The sequence below is a fragment of the Pelophylax lessonae genome, assembly GCF_965119305.1.
Source record: "Pelophylax lessonae genome assembly, chromosome: 9".
In the NCBI taxonomy this organism is placed as follows: Eukaryota; Metazoa; Chordata; class Amphibia; order Anura; family Ranidae; genus Pelophylax; species Pelophylax lessonae.
The window spans coordinates 230,880,893-230,895,421 of record NC_138776.1 but is presented as its reverse complement, the minus strand read 5'-3'; the positions used below and the strand labels follow the sequence as shown (position 1 = coordinate 230,895,421).

The following is a 14,529-nucleotide window of genomic DNA, read 5'->3' as shown; positions in this document are numbered from 1 at the left end:
GTAGAATGTGGGAGACTAACGCGCGTTGTGCTGGTGGAAAAGCGTCAATCCCCAAGAGCAGCAGGGCAAGAGCAGAGTCCGGGTTTGTGTTAGTACCCGTGATTTGTGATACAATGGAAAAAATTTTGTGCCAGTAACTGGTGAGTGACTTACAAGTCCAAAAGATGTGGAAAATAGAACCCAGTTGTCCACAGTCCCTCCAGCAGCAGGGCGATAGAGACGAATAGAACCGGGCCAGTAATTGGGGGGTCCTGTACCATCTGGTCAGTAGTTTCTGGTAGGTTTCCCAGTGGTTAATACAGTGGGATGAGGCGTATGCCGACTTAAGTGCACAGGCCCACTGGTGTAAAGAGAATTCCTTGGCGAGGTCCGACTCCCAAGCAGTCATCAGGGGGGTCTTGGACAACTGGGTTTTTTGGTGTAGGAGAGAGTAGAAGAGGGTAATGCCTTTATTACGTGAGTTTGGGTTGGTCATGTGGTTCCAAGCTTGAGAGTCTAGTTTTATGTCAGGGGGAGGGTATTTGAGCAGGAAGGACGAGATTTGGGTGTAGGAGAAGAGGGCCTTAGCTGGAAGGTGATGATTCAGGGAGAGAGTTTTGTAGGGTATTAGACCTCTGCCAGCATAAAGCTGGTCGATCCACAAGATGTCTGCTGACCTAAAGAGGGTAAGGGACAAATGAGGGATGAGGATCTCTAACGTCCGTAGAGGAAGCCTAACTTTGGTGCTGTTAGTATTCGGAGTCGAGTGGAAGAGCAGGGAACGCCATGCCAGGATGGAGGCATGTGTAGGGGGAGAAAGATTAGTGAGGTTAAGTGGCTTCCAAGCATCCGCTAGGAGCAACAGTGAGAGGTCGGACGTATAGGAACAGGACGCTTCCAGGGAGGTCCAGCATGAGAGGTCTGGGTCTGCAAACCAGTGGGGCAGTTGTGCTAGAATCGAGGCTGTGTAGTAGTCCCCAATGTCAGGCAGGCCGAGACCTCCTGCACGTCTATGTAGTGTGAGATATTTAAGGGCACATCTGGCCTTTTTACTCTGCCACAAGAAGCGTTTCATGCAAGCAGTCAATTTGTTGAGTCGGTGAGCGGAAATAGGGATGGGAAGGGTCCTGAACAGGTACAGGACTTTGGGTAATAGGAGCATTTTAAAGGTGGCGACCCTGCCCACCCACGAAAGTTCATGTCTGGCCAGGGCCGCCAGATCCTTGTTGAGCTGGAGCAGCAGGCGATACAAATTTAAGGAGGACATTTTGGGGATGGAAGGGGCTAGGGAGATTCCTAAATATGATATGCTGTGGTCAGTCCAAATGTAGGGGAGGGAGGAGGAGAGGTGTGACTTGGCATGAGGGTTGACACCCAAATTCAGAATGATCGATTTAGAAAAGTTCACCTTGTAAAAGGACACAGCACTGAACTGTTGGAGAAGGTCATGGGCGAAGGGGAGGGACACCGTTGGGCGAGTGAGGGAGAGGATGATATCATCCGCAAAGAGGTTAATGGTGTGGGAACGTTGGTTTAATTTAAAACCTGTGATGTGTGGATGCGACCGAACAGCTTCGGCAAGTGGTTCTATGGCCAAATTGAATATAGAAGGGGATAGGGGGCAGCCCTGACGGGTACCGTTTGTAATCCTGAACAATTTGGAGAGCATACCATTAGTAAGTACTTTGGCCGAGGGGCACGAGTACAACGCTAATATAGAGGAGAGGATGAGGCCTTGGAAACCAAATTTGTGAAGGGTTGCTTTTAGATAGCCCCAGTGAACCCTGTCGAACGCCTTCTCCGCATCAATAGAGAGAAGGAGAGAAGGCGTCCGACAGGACTTGGCGTGGTGGATAAGATTGATCATCCGGGGGGTGTGGCTTGGTCCCGATCCAAGATGGCTGCTTAGCTCCGAGCTCCTGCACCTCACGGCCCGATCTTCTCTCTTTGCTGCCCAAAATCACCCCTTACCCGCTACCTAACCATGGGGAGTACGTCACGGAGCTCTTCGGCTACCCGATCCCGGTCCTCGCGGGAACCGGAGTCCCAGCCCAGCCGGAATATACCCGAAATCTTCCGCACCCAGAACAGGGATCCTCAGCGGCCTACTACCTCTCCCTCCAGCCTACCTCGTTCCCGCTCGCCGAGTAGGGCCCCCCCGAGTGTTGATGCCTCACCGCCTGAAGCGAGCGCTCCCAGACCAGTGGCTTCCCTGTCGTTTGCTGACCTGCAGCTGGTGGCCACGGATATCAAAATGGACATTAAAGCCACCTTCTCTGCGGCCATTGCGGACCTCCGGAGTGACTTTCAGGCCATGGCCATGCGTGTGGATGAGGTGGAATCTACAACTGTCCGCCATGATGCCTCACTGTGTCATGTTCAGCAGGTCACGGAATCCCACGCAGTACTCTTGAGGGATTTGAATCGCCACGTGGAGGACCTGGATAATAGGGGTCGGCGAAAGAACTTGCGGGTTCGGGGTGTCCCGGAGAGTGTAGAACACCAGAACCTTCCACAAGCTGTGGCGGCCATATGCAACGATCTGCTGGGGAGACCCCCTGAAATGCCGGTCGTCCTGGAGCGGATCCACCGTGCCTTACGCCCTCGGGGCAGGGACAATGATCCACCTAGAGACGTGGTCTGCTGCCTGGCGAACTTCCAGGTGAAGGAAGACGTTCTAAGGAATGCCAGAGTCCGACAACATCTTACATATAATGGCGCCGAAATTAAGATGTTCCAAGACCTCTCTAACATCACTTTGCAGCGACGGAGAGAACTGCGCCCCCTGCTGGAGGAGCTCCGCTCTAGAGCCATCGTCTACCGCTGGAAGTTTCCCTTCGGGCTCTCGGCCACCTCTCAGGGTCGCACCGCTCTGCTTCGGGTCCCGGAGGACCTGGAACACTTTTGCTCCATGCTGGACATCCCCTACGTCCACTTACCGGATTGGTACAGTGAATTTCGTCTCTCGCCACTTCACCGTGATGCTCCGATGGAGGGAGTGCATCCTGCAGGCAACTTCCACTTCGGCGTCGGCAGACGCAGAGCTCACCCGCCTTCTTCTCCTCCGGCTGAGGGAGCTGGCCCACCCCGCAATGGCAGTCCGATGGCTTCCCCTGACCACCGCCGAGCACGATACACGCCGTGATCTGTGCGGCGTCTTGGTGTGAGTACCTGATGTCCCCTGTGTCCGTTGCCCTGGATTCTCCTACGTTTCTCTGGCTGTAGCCTGGCTGCCTAATGTATGTTTCCATCACCCACGCACTGTGACTGCCCTTTACATAGCCTGGACACTGAGAAGCCGCTTTGATCGACGGGGCCCCCCGTCCACTTAATCCCCCCCCCCCCCTCCTGAACGCTATGCTGAGCTGTACCCCTGTTGGTCTCTTCCATGGATTCATTGCTCCCTGGGGCGTTCGTCCCCCCCCCCCGCCCTGCTTTATCTTCGACAGACGTTACATGTCGGTACTGTGGCGGTGGCCCTCCCCCCCCCTCCTCTGCCAGACTCTGTCACCGTTCCCTGTGCTGTGCTTAGAGGGATTAGGTATATACTGTTTTGCACGATACCCTATGCAGTCACCTCCTGGGATTTGTACTTGCCTTCTGACTTTGCTTGCCCCGCAGCCTCCTGCTTTTTTGGACTTGGAGTTTCGCCCTGGGCCACTAGCACCACATCTTTCAGCATGCCTCTGCTCATACAGCGGCCCTCTCGGATGATACTGGCTGCTGATATCGCTGACTTTCCCTGGGTGTGATGCTGGTCATGTTTGCTCCGGAAGGATTTGCTTTTTCACTGTCATTGCGGTGTCGTGCACTGAGGGCTGCGGGCTGTGTCTTGCATTGCCATGCCGGCTGGCTCCCTCGGTGTATGACCCCTATTTGACAGTCTTTTGGGTGGCACTGTTCTGTAGTGATCGAGATCTTCTGGTGGGGTTGGAGGGGTGGGGTGGGGGATGTTGGTGGGGAGGGGGGGGGGGGGCTGGGGGTCTCGAACTGGGCCTATTCTGTTGTTACCTTTTCATGATCCACTATGTCTCTTAACCCTCTGTCCTCCTGCCGTTCCCTTGGCGGTGTTGATGTTTCCACCGCCTGGGAATTGCCTGAGTGCAGACTAGCTCTGTGGAAGTGCCTTACTGGCTCCTTGGTGGGAAACAATTTTGTGATGTTGTGATTTTCATGCACACTAATGGTCTTATCTCTACAGGTGTTATGCTTTAAGGTTGGGGCACAGGCTTCTCTCTCCCTTGTTTTAGGGTGACATTAGGTACTCCATGGGTTTCTCCTTCCCTTCCCCCATCCCCTTTTGTCTAGACCCTGATACACGGCTCACGGTTACTTTGGGTTGGGTTATGTTGTTTTTTTGGCCAAATTTGTCCAGACTGTTGCATATTTTGCTGTGTTCTACCCCCTCCTCCGTTCTCTACCTCTGTACTCCTATATTTCGGGCTGCCCCCTCGCCCTTTCCTTATGGGACTGGGCTGTATGCCCCTGTATTTAGGCTTGTATGCCAGAACTGCTCCCCTGGTTTCCTTGCGTTTATAGGGCTCTTTTTTCAGCTTTCAGGGCCTTCCAGGTGCCTGGTGCTGACTCCCATTTTTGGATACTCTACCTTCCACACTCGCCAACGGCTGAGGTGATTTACCTCTCCCGAACTTGATCCGATATTTTTTCTCCCCTCCCTTCCCTAGTTGGGTAAGGTAGCAGGTCTACTTACACCCTCGGTTTTTGTCCCCTATCTGCTCCCCCCCCCTCCCTGCTTGTTCCCCTCCCTTACCTCTTAGCCCTTTCTCTTTCCACTCTCTTCTCCCCCCCCCTCTTTTTTTTTTTTTTTCCTAGGGTTTTGGCTCCTACCAGTTGCTAACATGACACGTGCCCCTTCGTTGGGCCCCGACGCCCAAACACTGAAAATAGTTTCCTTTAACGCTAAGGGTCGTAACACCCCACAGAAGCGGTCAACGGTTCTAACATACATGCGCAGACTCAGAGCGGACGTGGTCTTTCTTCAGGAGACGCACTTTCGCTCTGATGCTATTCCCCACTGCCACAACAAGTATTATCCTACCGTTTTTCATGCTACGTCGGCAGACTCTAAGACTAAGGGGGTTTTGATTCTGATTGCCAAGTCTGTTCCTTTCACCATCTCGGCCTCTTTAGCGGACCCCTTGGGTCGCTACCTCTTTTTGACTGGATCTATTCGTGACCAGCCTCTCACTCTGGTGAATGTTTATAGTCCGAATTGCTCCCAAGTTTCTTTTTTCCGTGCTGTGGTTGCTGAACTGATTCCCTTCCAGAAGGGCACTCTCATTTTTGGGGGTGATTTCAATGTCCCTTTGGACCCTCTGTTGGACACTTCCACGGGTTCCTCTTGCCTTCCCTACAAGGCTCTGAAACAAATTAAATTGGGCCTTCAGGAATTGTCCCTGCACGATTCTTGGCGCACTATGCATGCACGTGATAAAGATTTTACTTTTTTCTCCCCGCTGCACCGGAAGTATTCCAGGATAGATTATATCTTTCTATCCCAAAAGGATTTGATTTATCTTGTGGATGCTACAATTGAACCATCTATTATCTCCGATCATAACCCGATTACGATGACACTGTCTCTGCCTATCTCTGTCCCACGGGACAGAATCTGGAGGCTGGACGCCTCCCTGCTGACGGACCCTACCCGACTGTCCGAAATCCGCTCCTGCCTAGTGGATTACTTTCGCTGTAATTCGACTCCCGATACGTCTCTGGTCACTCAGTGGGCTGCACACAAGTGTGTGGTCCGAGGTAAACTCTTGGCGCTAGCCTCTGCGCTGCGGAAGCAGAGGGAGGCGACCATCTCTGAGTACTTGTCTCAAATCTCTGCCCTGGAGAGGGCTCACAAGAAGACGCTGGCTCAGGCCACGCATGACACTCTCATGGACACTAGAGAAAAGCTTCAGTTGGAGTTAGACAGGAGGACACGCAGGAGCTTTTTGCTTTCCCAGAAGCTTTTTTTATGAGCATGGCAATAAGAGTGGCCGCCTCCTTGCGAGAGCCTTGCATGCCCGGAAAGCCAAAACGGTCGTCCACCACCTTCGCTCGGATTCTGGCTCGCGTATCTCTAACAATAGGGATATAGCTGGCGCATTTGAGAGGTTCTATTGTCAGCTATATAACTTACCACGTGAGAAATCTCCCTCCTCTACCCCTGAATCGAGAGTGCGTGCTCTCGACGACTTCCTCTCCAGGAATCTGACTCAGGGGATTTCGTCGGATTCCAGGGCTTCTCTTGACACCCCCATCACCCTTCTTGAATGGACGTCGGCACTCAAGCAGCTTAAGCCAAACAGGAGTCCGGGCCCGGATGGCCTGTCTGCGGCTTACTATAAATCTTTTGCCGATGTTCTATCCACCCCATTTCTGGCGGCGTTTAATTCTCTTTCGGCTGATCAGCCCCTATCCCCATGTATGCTTGAAGCGCACATAGTTGTTATCCCGAAGGAGGGGAAGGACTCGACTGCTCCGTCCAATTATAGACCGATTTCGTTGTTGAACGTGGATATAAAAATCTTTGCTCGAATCATGGCTAACAGGTTGCTTCCTCTCCTCTCTAAAGGGATACATCTTGATCAAGTTGGCTTTATCCCTGGCCGGGAGGCCAGGGATAACACCATTAAAGCTATTAACCTTCACCACGTCCTTTCAATGTCTCGGCAGAGGGGGTTCCTCCTTTCCCTGGATGCCGAGAAGGCGTTTGACGGGGTGTCGTGGGACTATATGGAGGCTGCCCTTCGCGCTTGGGGGTTGGGCCCGCGCATGTTGTGCTTCCTTATGTCTCTCTACGCTAATCCGAGTGCCCGGGTCCGGGTAAACGACACCCTGTCAAATGCCTTCCCTGTCCGCAATGGAACTAGACAGGGGTGCCCTTTGTCCCCCCTACTTTTTGTTATGACATTGGAACCTTTCTTGAACAGTATTAGAAGTAATCCATCTATTCGCGGGGTCAAGTCTGCTTCCAAGGAATACAAGGTGGCCGCTTACGCAGACGATCTCTTGCTGTTTTTGACTGAACCTGTTACTACTCTGCCTTCGGTCATGCGGGAGTTTCGTCAATTTTCCTCTTTGTCTAACATGAAAATCAATTTTGCCAAATCTTTTGCACTGAATGTCTCCTTATCCCCTCAAGAGGTGCAAATGTGCAAGACCAACTTCCGCTTTGTTTGGAAGCAAGACTCCTTGACATATTTGGGCATACAGATTCCGGCTGATCTGCGTAATTTGTTCCTTCGGAACTTTCCCCCGATTCTCTCCAAAATTAAACAGGATCTCCTCGCTTGGACTCGTTTGCCTCTATCTTGGTTTGGGCGAGCTGCGGTCTTAAAAATGAATGTTCTACCCAGGCTGCTATATGTTCTCCAAACAGTTCCCGTGGCAATTCCGCGGTCCTTCTTTGGGGACTATAAACGTCTTGTGTCCGCGTTCTTATGGAATAATAAACATCCCTGTATACATTACAACCTCCTCTGCTTGCCCAAACACAAAGGAGGTATTGGTCTTCCTGACGCTCGGAATTATCACATGGCGTGTCACTTAACTAGAATCATTGATTGGAACGTTCATGAGCCGTATAAGGACTGGGTGTCCCTGGAAGGTGGCTTCACTACACTTGATTTGGCTACGTCCCCGTGGTTGAGTCCCACTCACTTGCCGCCCTCTCTTCGGCTTCACCCTTTGATCGGCCCTACTCTCCTATCTTTCCGCACAACGTGCAAAACGCATGGTGTTTCGAGGGCTCAGGGTCCGATGACCCCGCTCAAACTCAATCCTGACTTTCCCCCCGGCATGCACCAACATTACTTACTTGACCACTGGCCGCAGGCACGACTGCGCATTCACCATGTCAGCGACGGAGAGGAGGTCTTTTCGGCCTCTTCTATTGCTCAGAAAGCAAAGAAACCCCTTGTTCCACCTTGGTCCTATCTTTTGCTGGCCCACTATGTGCGAACATTCATTAGAAAGTTCCCCTGTCGGGATTCCCCGACCACGTTTGACGGGCTCTGTCAGCAGGAAGGCCCCCTCCGTAGGCTTATCTCCGTCACGCACTCTCTCCTGTTTGAGGACACGGGTCAGCTTGTTCGGACCCGCTGTGCTGCCTGGGAGAGGGAACTGGCCTGTTCGTTCTCTGAAGACGAATGGGAGCAGATCTTCTTGAAAAACCATAAATGTTCGCGGAACGTTACGACCCAAGAAAACGGTTATAAAATTGTTTCTCGGTGGTACCGCACCCCGACGCTCCTTCACAAGATTACACCTTCCATACCCTCCACTTGCTGGAGGTGTCTGGCGGACACTGGCTCTCTCCTCCATATTCTGTGGTCTTGCCCTCGATTGACGGCCTTTCTGGCGGAGGTCCACCGAATCATCAAACAGGTGACTACGGATGATCTGGACTTCTCACCGGCTCAATTCCTACTGCACCACTCCCCCTCCTCACATGCTTCCTACACAAAATCGCTTACTGTCCAGATGATCAACGCGGCGCGCCAATGCGTTCCTGTTCTGTGGAATTCAATGCAGGCACCTACGATTAAACAGTGGCTGCGTAGAATTGCTGTTATCGCGGAGATGGAGGAGCTCATCCATGTTGCCAATGACACCCCCACTAAACATCACAAGAAATGGGCATGCTGGGCTCACTTCACAACCACACCGGAATTTGCTACACTTAACGCTTAAGCTACGCTTATTTCTTTGGTGATACACCTTGGTTTGGTATCATATTTTGGGGCTACTTAGATGGTACATTGGTTTTCCGAATCGACACCCTCTTTCCCAATGTTTCTATTATTGTTGGCTATCATTACATACGAATTGGCATTAGCTCCCCCCCCCCTTTTTTTTTTTTTTTTTTTTTCTCTCTCTCTCTCTCCTCTCTTTCTCCTGTCTCCCCCTTCCTTTCCCCGCCTTCCCCTTCCCCCTCCTTGCCCTGCCTCCCTCCTTCTTCCTCCCTGCCCCGACCTCCTTTAGGTGCTCTGACCTGTCTGGCTGGTCCACACGGCTCGCACCTTTCCTCAGCCCTTCCTGATGACCATTTTTTGTTCTTTCTTTTATTTTCTCCCTCTTTTTGATTCCCCCCTCCCTACCGTTGCTGTGCCTGGGCCGGTTGGGCCCGGAGCGCGCTCATGTGCAAGGTCATGACCCTTTTGGCTTAGAGTGCCTCACAGTGGTTCTCCTTTTCTTTTGTGTTCCTAAGCTGTACGGGTTTGTTACTGGTTTTCTGTACCCCCTCACATTGTTGGATATGGGGATTCTGGATCTGAACCTTCCCCTCTCGGGGTTTGGTATATCATTACAGGTTACACATTCTATGCCAGATTTGACAGATGCTCCTGGACCGATGCGCATAGCTTTGAGCTTGCGACGCCTTACGTTGGTCCTGGGTCTTATTGGCCTTTTTATGTCTGCAACTGTGGGTGGGGAACTCAATTGTTTTGATATATACTGTATATGTATATTTACTTGCATATGGTTGTCATTTTTGCTGTATTGTATCTTTATTATTCAATAAAACGTTTGGAAAAAAAAAAAAAAGATTGATCATCCGACGTGTGGCATCCGAGGGTTGGCGTCCTAACATAAAGCCGGACTGATCTAGGGCAATGAGGGAGGGGAGGACATGATGGAGTCTATTTGCCAGGAGTTTGGCGTAGATCTTTACATCCACATTAAGAAGGGATATTGGGCGGAAATTTGAGGGGGTATCTGGTGTTTTCCCCGGTTTCGGGATGGTCACCACATGGGCCAGCAGCATCTCCTCTGGAAAGGAACCCTTGGCAGCCGAGGATAGGAAAACAGCAAGGAGTTGGGGGGACAGAACGGGGAGATATGTTTTAAAGTACTCTGAAGGAAGGCCGTCTGGGTTGGTGTCCTCGAAGAGTCCTACGAGATAAGCCTCGGAGGCTTCCTGCAGAGCCATGACGGCGGAGCTCTGGAAGCGCAGGTCGGTCTTGAAGTCCTGGGCGATCTCTCGGACTAGGCGCTGGAAGGGCAGCTTGCGGATGAGCAGCTCGGTGGATTTCTGGTAGCGGCGGATCTCCCGGAGAGCCACGGTGCCGGGCCTGTAGCGGTGAGGCTTCTTGACTCCGCCGGTAGCCGGGGCGCTCTTGCGGGCGGCTTTGGTGGCCAGCTGCTTGCGGGGAGCTTTCCCTCCGGTGGACTTACGAGCGGTCTGCTTGGTTCTTGCCATGGCGGAGAAACTCTTCTAATCTCCAGACGGAACAGAAGTGTGAGAACACGGGCTGTGCGGCGTCTATTTATACAGACCGCGCTCCGCGTTTATTGGTTAGTGCTGACCACGCCTTCTTAGGTTTAATTGGACTATTTCTTAGAGCTCTAATCAGCCAATGACTGAGTTGTGTGATTCAGCCTTCAGTAGGGCGGGGCTTTCCCAGCTAGAGGTCACATGGGACAGATTAACCCGAACCTGCCCGGAAAGCTGTGCGCGCCATTCCTGAAATAGGAGACATTAGAAATATTGTGAAGATGAAATGCTTTGTGAAATCCACTAAAGGACAATTTTACTATAAACTGCCCAGGAAGGATCATCGGGAAATGTTTTATTGAATCGGAAATAATTTCTGGCTTTATAAAGTCGTTTTTTTCTTAGTGATCAGTAAGGTGTCAGAGTTTAGATTTGATTTTCAGGTAAAATCTCTAATGAAGGTTTCTATGAAACGTGTAATACTTCCTATCCTATCATATAGAAAGGTAGAGATCTATGAGAAAAGTCATCTCACTATCATATTCTGTATGTAGCAATGGGGGAGGGGATTCTGCATTCTGAGGACTTGGAATAAAAGAGAAGATATGGAAATGTTTTACATTATTCAATCATCTTCACATTCCATTTCTATTCATCTTCTTGATAATAAAGAATTGATGAGATTTCTCGGTTAAATGTCTCATCTGATGATCTCAGGTTTCAGTGTCGGATTTGGCGGTATAATAGGGCTGATTATTTCTCTGTAACGTTCTTTACAATTCAGGCGGCAAATTTAAAAAGGAGCAATTTGAAATCTGAGCCAATCACAGCTGTGGGCGTTTCCTTCTTCAGTCAATAATATCTTTCTTATAAGGATTTTAAAGAAATGCATTCTGAAATCTTTAATCGTTTCCCCCCCCCCCCCCCCCCCCCCCAAAAAATACTTGTTCAGTAGACTTTTCATTAATTTCTATAGGAAACCTTCTCTAGCAGGGCGAATTCTGGATTGTGAAGTAAAAGAAAAGACTGGAAGAAATGAACATTTATATTTCTAACGTATTTATTATTCTTGGTTAGATAAACTGCCCGACAATTCAGAGGACGGTTGATCGATGTTCCCGAAGGAAGAGATGTCAAATTTTAGTGTCGGATTATTCTATTTGAGATAATTGCAACGTTCCATAGAATTACGGCGGGAAATTTGAATTATATAATGTAAAAATTTCACCAATCACAGTTCTCTGTCTCTAATTCTGCTGAATATCTTCTGGAGATCAAAGGATGGAGGGAAATGTCAGCCAGTCCCTGTAAGGAGATCACATCCTTCCTTCACATTAAATACGATATAAACAAATATAATAACTAAATAAATATATAGCACGTTGTTCCCTCAGCGGGGTCACAATCTTAGGTGAGGAAATCTACAATCAGATCTCCTAAACATCTATATGCCGCACTCACACATTCTTACAATAAAACATCCTCCACAATCTCCCGCCTTACATTGTTACTTTATCTCAAATCACACGTTGGGAAGATCGCGGAGCTTTTATCCCACAACACAATGGAGGAGAGAAGCAAGAGAAACGATACATTGTATCTATTCAATCAGCCCAGCCAAATCTTTGTCTATTTGTATCTATTTCCATCACCAACAGCAGATCGATGTCCATAGATAAAGCCATAAGCTGCCTGATAGGTAAATGACACAAAATATGTACAAAGTATCAGCTACATACAAATCTGATCACAATATCACCTCAGACAGCACACAGTCCTTTATAAAAGTTAGAAATAGAAAAATGTTCCTACGTCATTCCACATGTTTAACACAATTACTAATATCTACACATTTATAGATGAATCATCATTAGCAGATTAAAAACTTAAAGTGTTAGTAATAAAGGAGCTAGGGAATAAAGGCCTCCTCACAGGGTGGTGCTGTGAATGCGAGCATAAAAAGGTGCCACATCCCAAATATAATAGTAAATTGATCAGTGAACTCTTATGGACTTTTTAGGCACCAAACTACACAAAATGTTTTAAAAATTATACCTGTTGTTACATTTTGTTCTTAAAACTAGTGATCGACCGTTATAGTTTTTTTTTTTTTTTTTTTATTGCCGATACCGATAGTTTGGTCATCGCATATCGGTAAATATCAACCGATATTTTCTAAAATTAAAATAAATTAAAAAAAAATAATATATATATATACATATATGTTTTATTATTATTTTTTTTACAGGTACTCTTGTGGAGGGATCTGGGGGTCTAAAAGACCCCAAACCCCTCCTCTGCGCTTGGAAACATTCAAAACGCCACGTTTGGCTGTTTTATATGCTGTAATTTATTAGAATTTTGCGCAGAATGTGGGGAAGTCCCCTCCCCCTCCTTGTAATGGCAGGCTGTCCAATGACTTCATTGGAGAATTGTCTTCTTCTATAAAGGACTGTGTGCTGTCCGAGGTGATATTGTGATCAGATTTTTGTGTAGCTGATACTTTGTACATATTTTGTGTCATTTACCTATCAGGTAGCTTATGGCTTTATCTATGGACATCGATTTGCTGTTGGTGATGGAAATATATACAAATAGACAAAGATTTGGCTGGGCTGATTGAATAGATAAATGTTTCATTTTTCTTGTTTCTCTCCCCCATTGTGTTGTGGGATAAAAGCTCCGCGATCTTCCCAACGTGTGATTTGAGATAAAGTAACAATGTAAGGCGGAGGATGTTTTATTGTAAGAATGTGTGAGTTCGGCATATACATGTTTATTCAGCTCTGCCGCCTTGTGGTGATTCCTGGTAGAACAGTCGGGTGTGTGTGCATTACGAGGCGATGAATAGGGAATGTATAGAGGCGAGTATATAGTATAGAGTGGAGATAGATCTCCGCAATAAATCTAGAATCAGGATGGGAATAGAAGGAAGGTTCGATCCACTCCCCTCCCAGTCTAGGCGATCTACAGTACTTATCTAAAGATAATTTAAAGAGAAAAGTTTTCTATTTTCTAAAAATTAATTAACTTCCTAAATGACAAAACACATAAAGATCGGAGTAGAGCTCTGCTGTGATGTCTGTGGGTGGCTCTTAGAAGAGCCTTTGTGTGTTGTTGGGGTGATGGGTGGGGGAGGGGTATTACTTGGCGCTGGTGTACTTGGTGACAGCCTTGGTGCCCTCGGAGACGGCGTGCTTGGCCAGCTCTCCGGGCAGGAGGAGGCGGACAGCGGTCTGTATCTCCCGGGAGGTGATGGTGGAGCGCTTGTTGTAATGAGCCAGGCGGGAAGCTTCGCCGGCGATGCGCTCGAAGATGTCATTGACGAAGGAGTTCATGATGCTCATGGCCTTGGAGGAGATGCCGGTGTCGGGGTGGACCTGCTTGAGCACCTTGTAGACGTAGATGGCATAACTCTCCTTCCTGCTCTTCCTCCGCTTCTTGCCGTCCTTCTTCTGGCTCTTGGTCACGGCTTTCTTGGAGCCCTTCTTGGGCGCCGGGGCGGACTTGGCTGGTTCAGGCATGATCAAGGATAAGAATGTTTTCTCCGCTCTGAGAAGAGAAAGTGTACTGGCGCCGCCCTCATGTGCTGCTTATATAGGCGGTCCTATGCAAATGAGCCTCCTCCCTCCTCACTCTTCTATTGGAGGACTCAGCCATGTGATGGGGAGTGACGTCATGCTTTCCTACCTCTTTTACCGATTGGTCTAGATACAAACCTAGAGGTTATTGGCTGGCTTCAAACGTGGCCAATCACAGGGCGAGACGTCATATCATTCAGAGTATAACAGGAAAGGGAGCGGCTCCAGCCATTCACATCTCTTTGAGAACTCCATTATCACAGAATCATGTCTGGCCGCGGTAAACAAGGAGGAAAGGTTCGGGCTAAGGCCAAGACCCGATCATCCCGGGCTGGTCTGCAGTTCCCAGTCGGTCGTGTTCACCGCCTGCTCAGGAAGGGTAACTATGCCGAGCGGGTCGGGGCCGGAGCTCCCGTCTATCTCGCCGCTGTTCTCGAGTATCTCACCGCTGAAATCCTCGAGCTGGCCGGCAACGCCGCCCGCGACAACAAGAAGACCCGCATCATCCCCCGACACCTCCAGCTCGCCGTCCGCAACGACGAGGAGCTCAACAAGCTGCTCGGGGGCGTCACCATCGCCCAGGGAGGAGTCCTGCCCAACATCCAGGCCGTGCTGCTGCCCAAGAAGACCGAGAGCCACAAGGCTGCCAAGACCAAGTAATCCTCTTCCTCACCAAACACAAAGGCTCTTCTCAGAGCCACCCACAACTACATACAAAGAGCCTCATACCTCATTCTG

The 14,529-nt window shown here is 49.5% G+C and overlaps 2 protein-coding genes across 2 annotated transcripts; one reads left to right on the top strand and one right to left on the bottom strand.

Moving 5' to 3' along the window:
- Positions 1-13,353: 13,353 nt before the first annotated feature.
- LOC309562479 (histone H2B 1.1) lies at positions 13,354-13,734 on the bottom strand (the record flags this gene model as incomplete). Its single annotated transcript, XM_082266710.1, has 1 exon — positions 13,354-13,734. The coding sequence occupies one exon, from the start codon at positions 13,732-13,734 to the stop codon at positions 13,354-13,356; it is 381 nt and encodes a 126-aa protein (XP_082122836.1).
- A 324-nt stretch (positions 13,735-14,058) lies between these two features.
- Positions 14,059-14,451, top strand: LOC309564868 (histone H2A type 1-like; the record flags this gene model as incomplete). The annotated part of the gene is made up of 1 exon (XM_082269555.1): positions 14,059-14,451. The coding sequence occupies one exon, from the start codon at positions 14,059-14,061 to the stop codon at positions 14,449-14,451; it is 393 nt and encodes a 130-aa protein (XP_082125681.1).
- Positions 14,452-14,529: the final 78 nt, after the last annotated feature.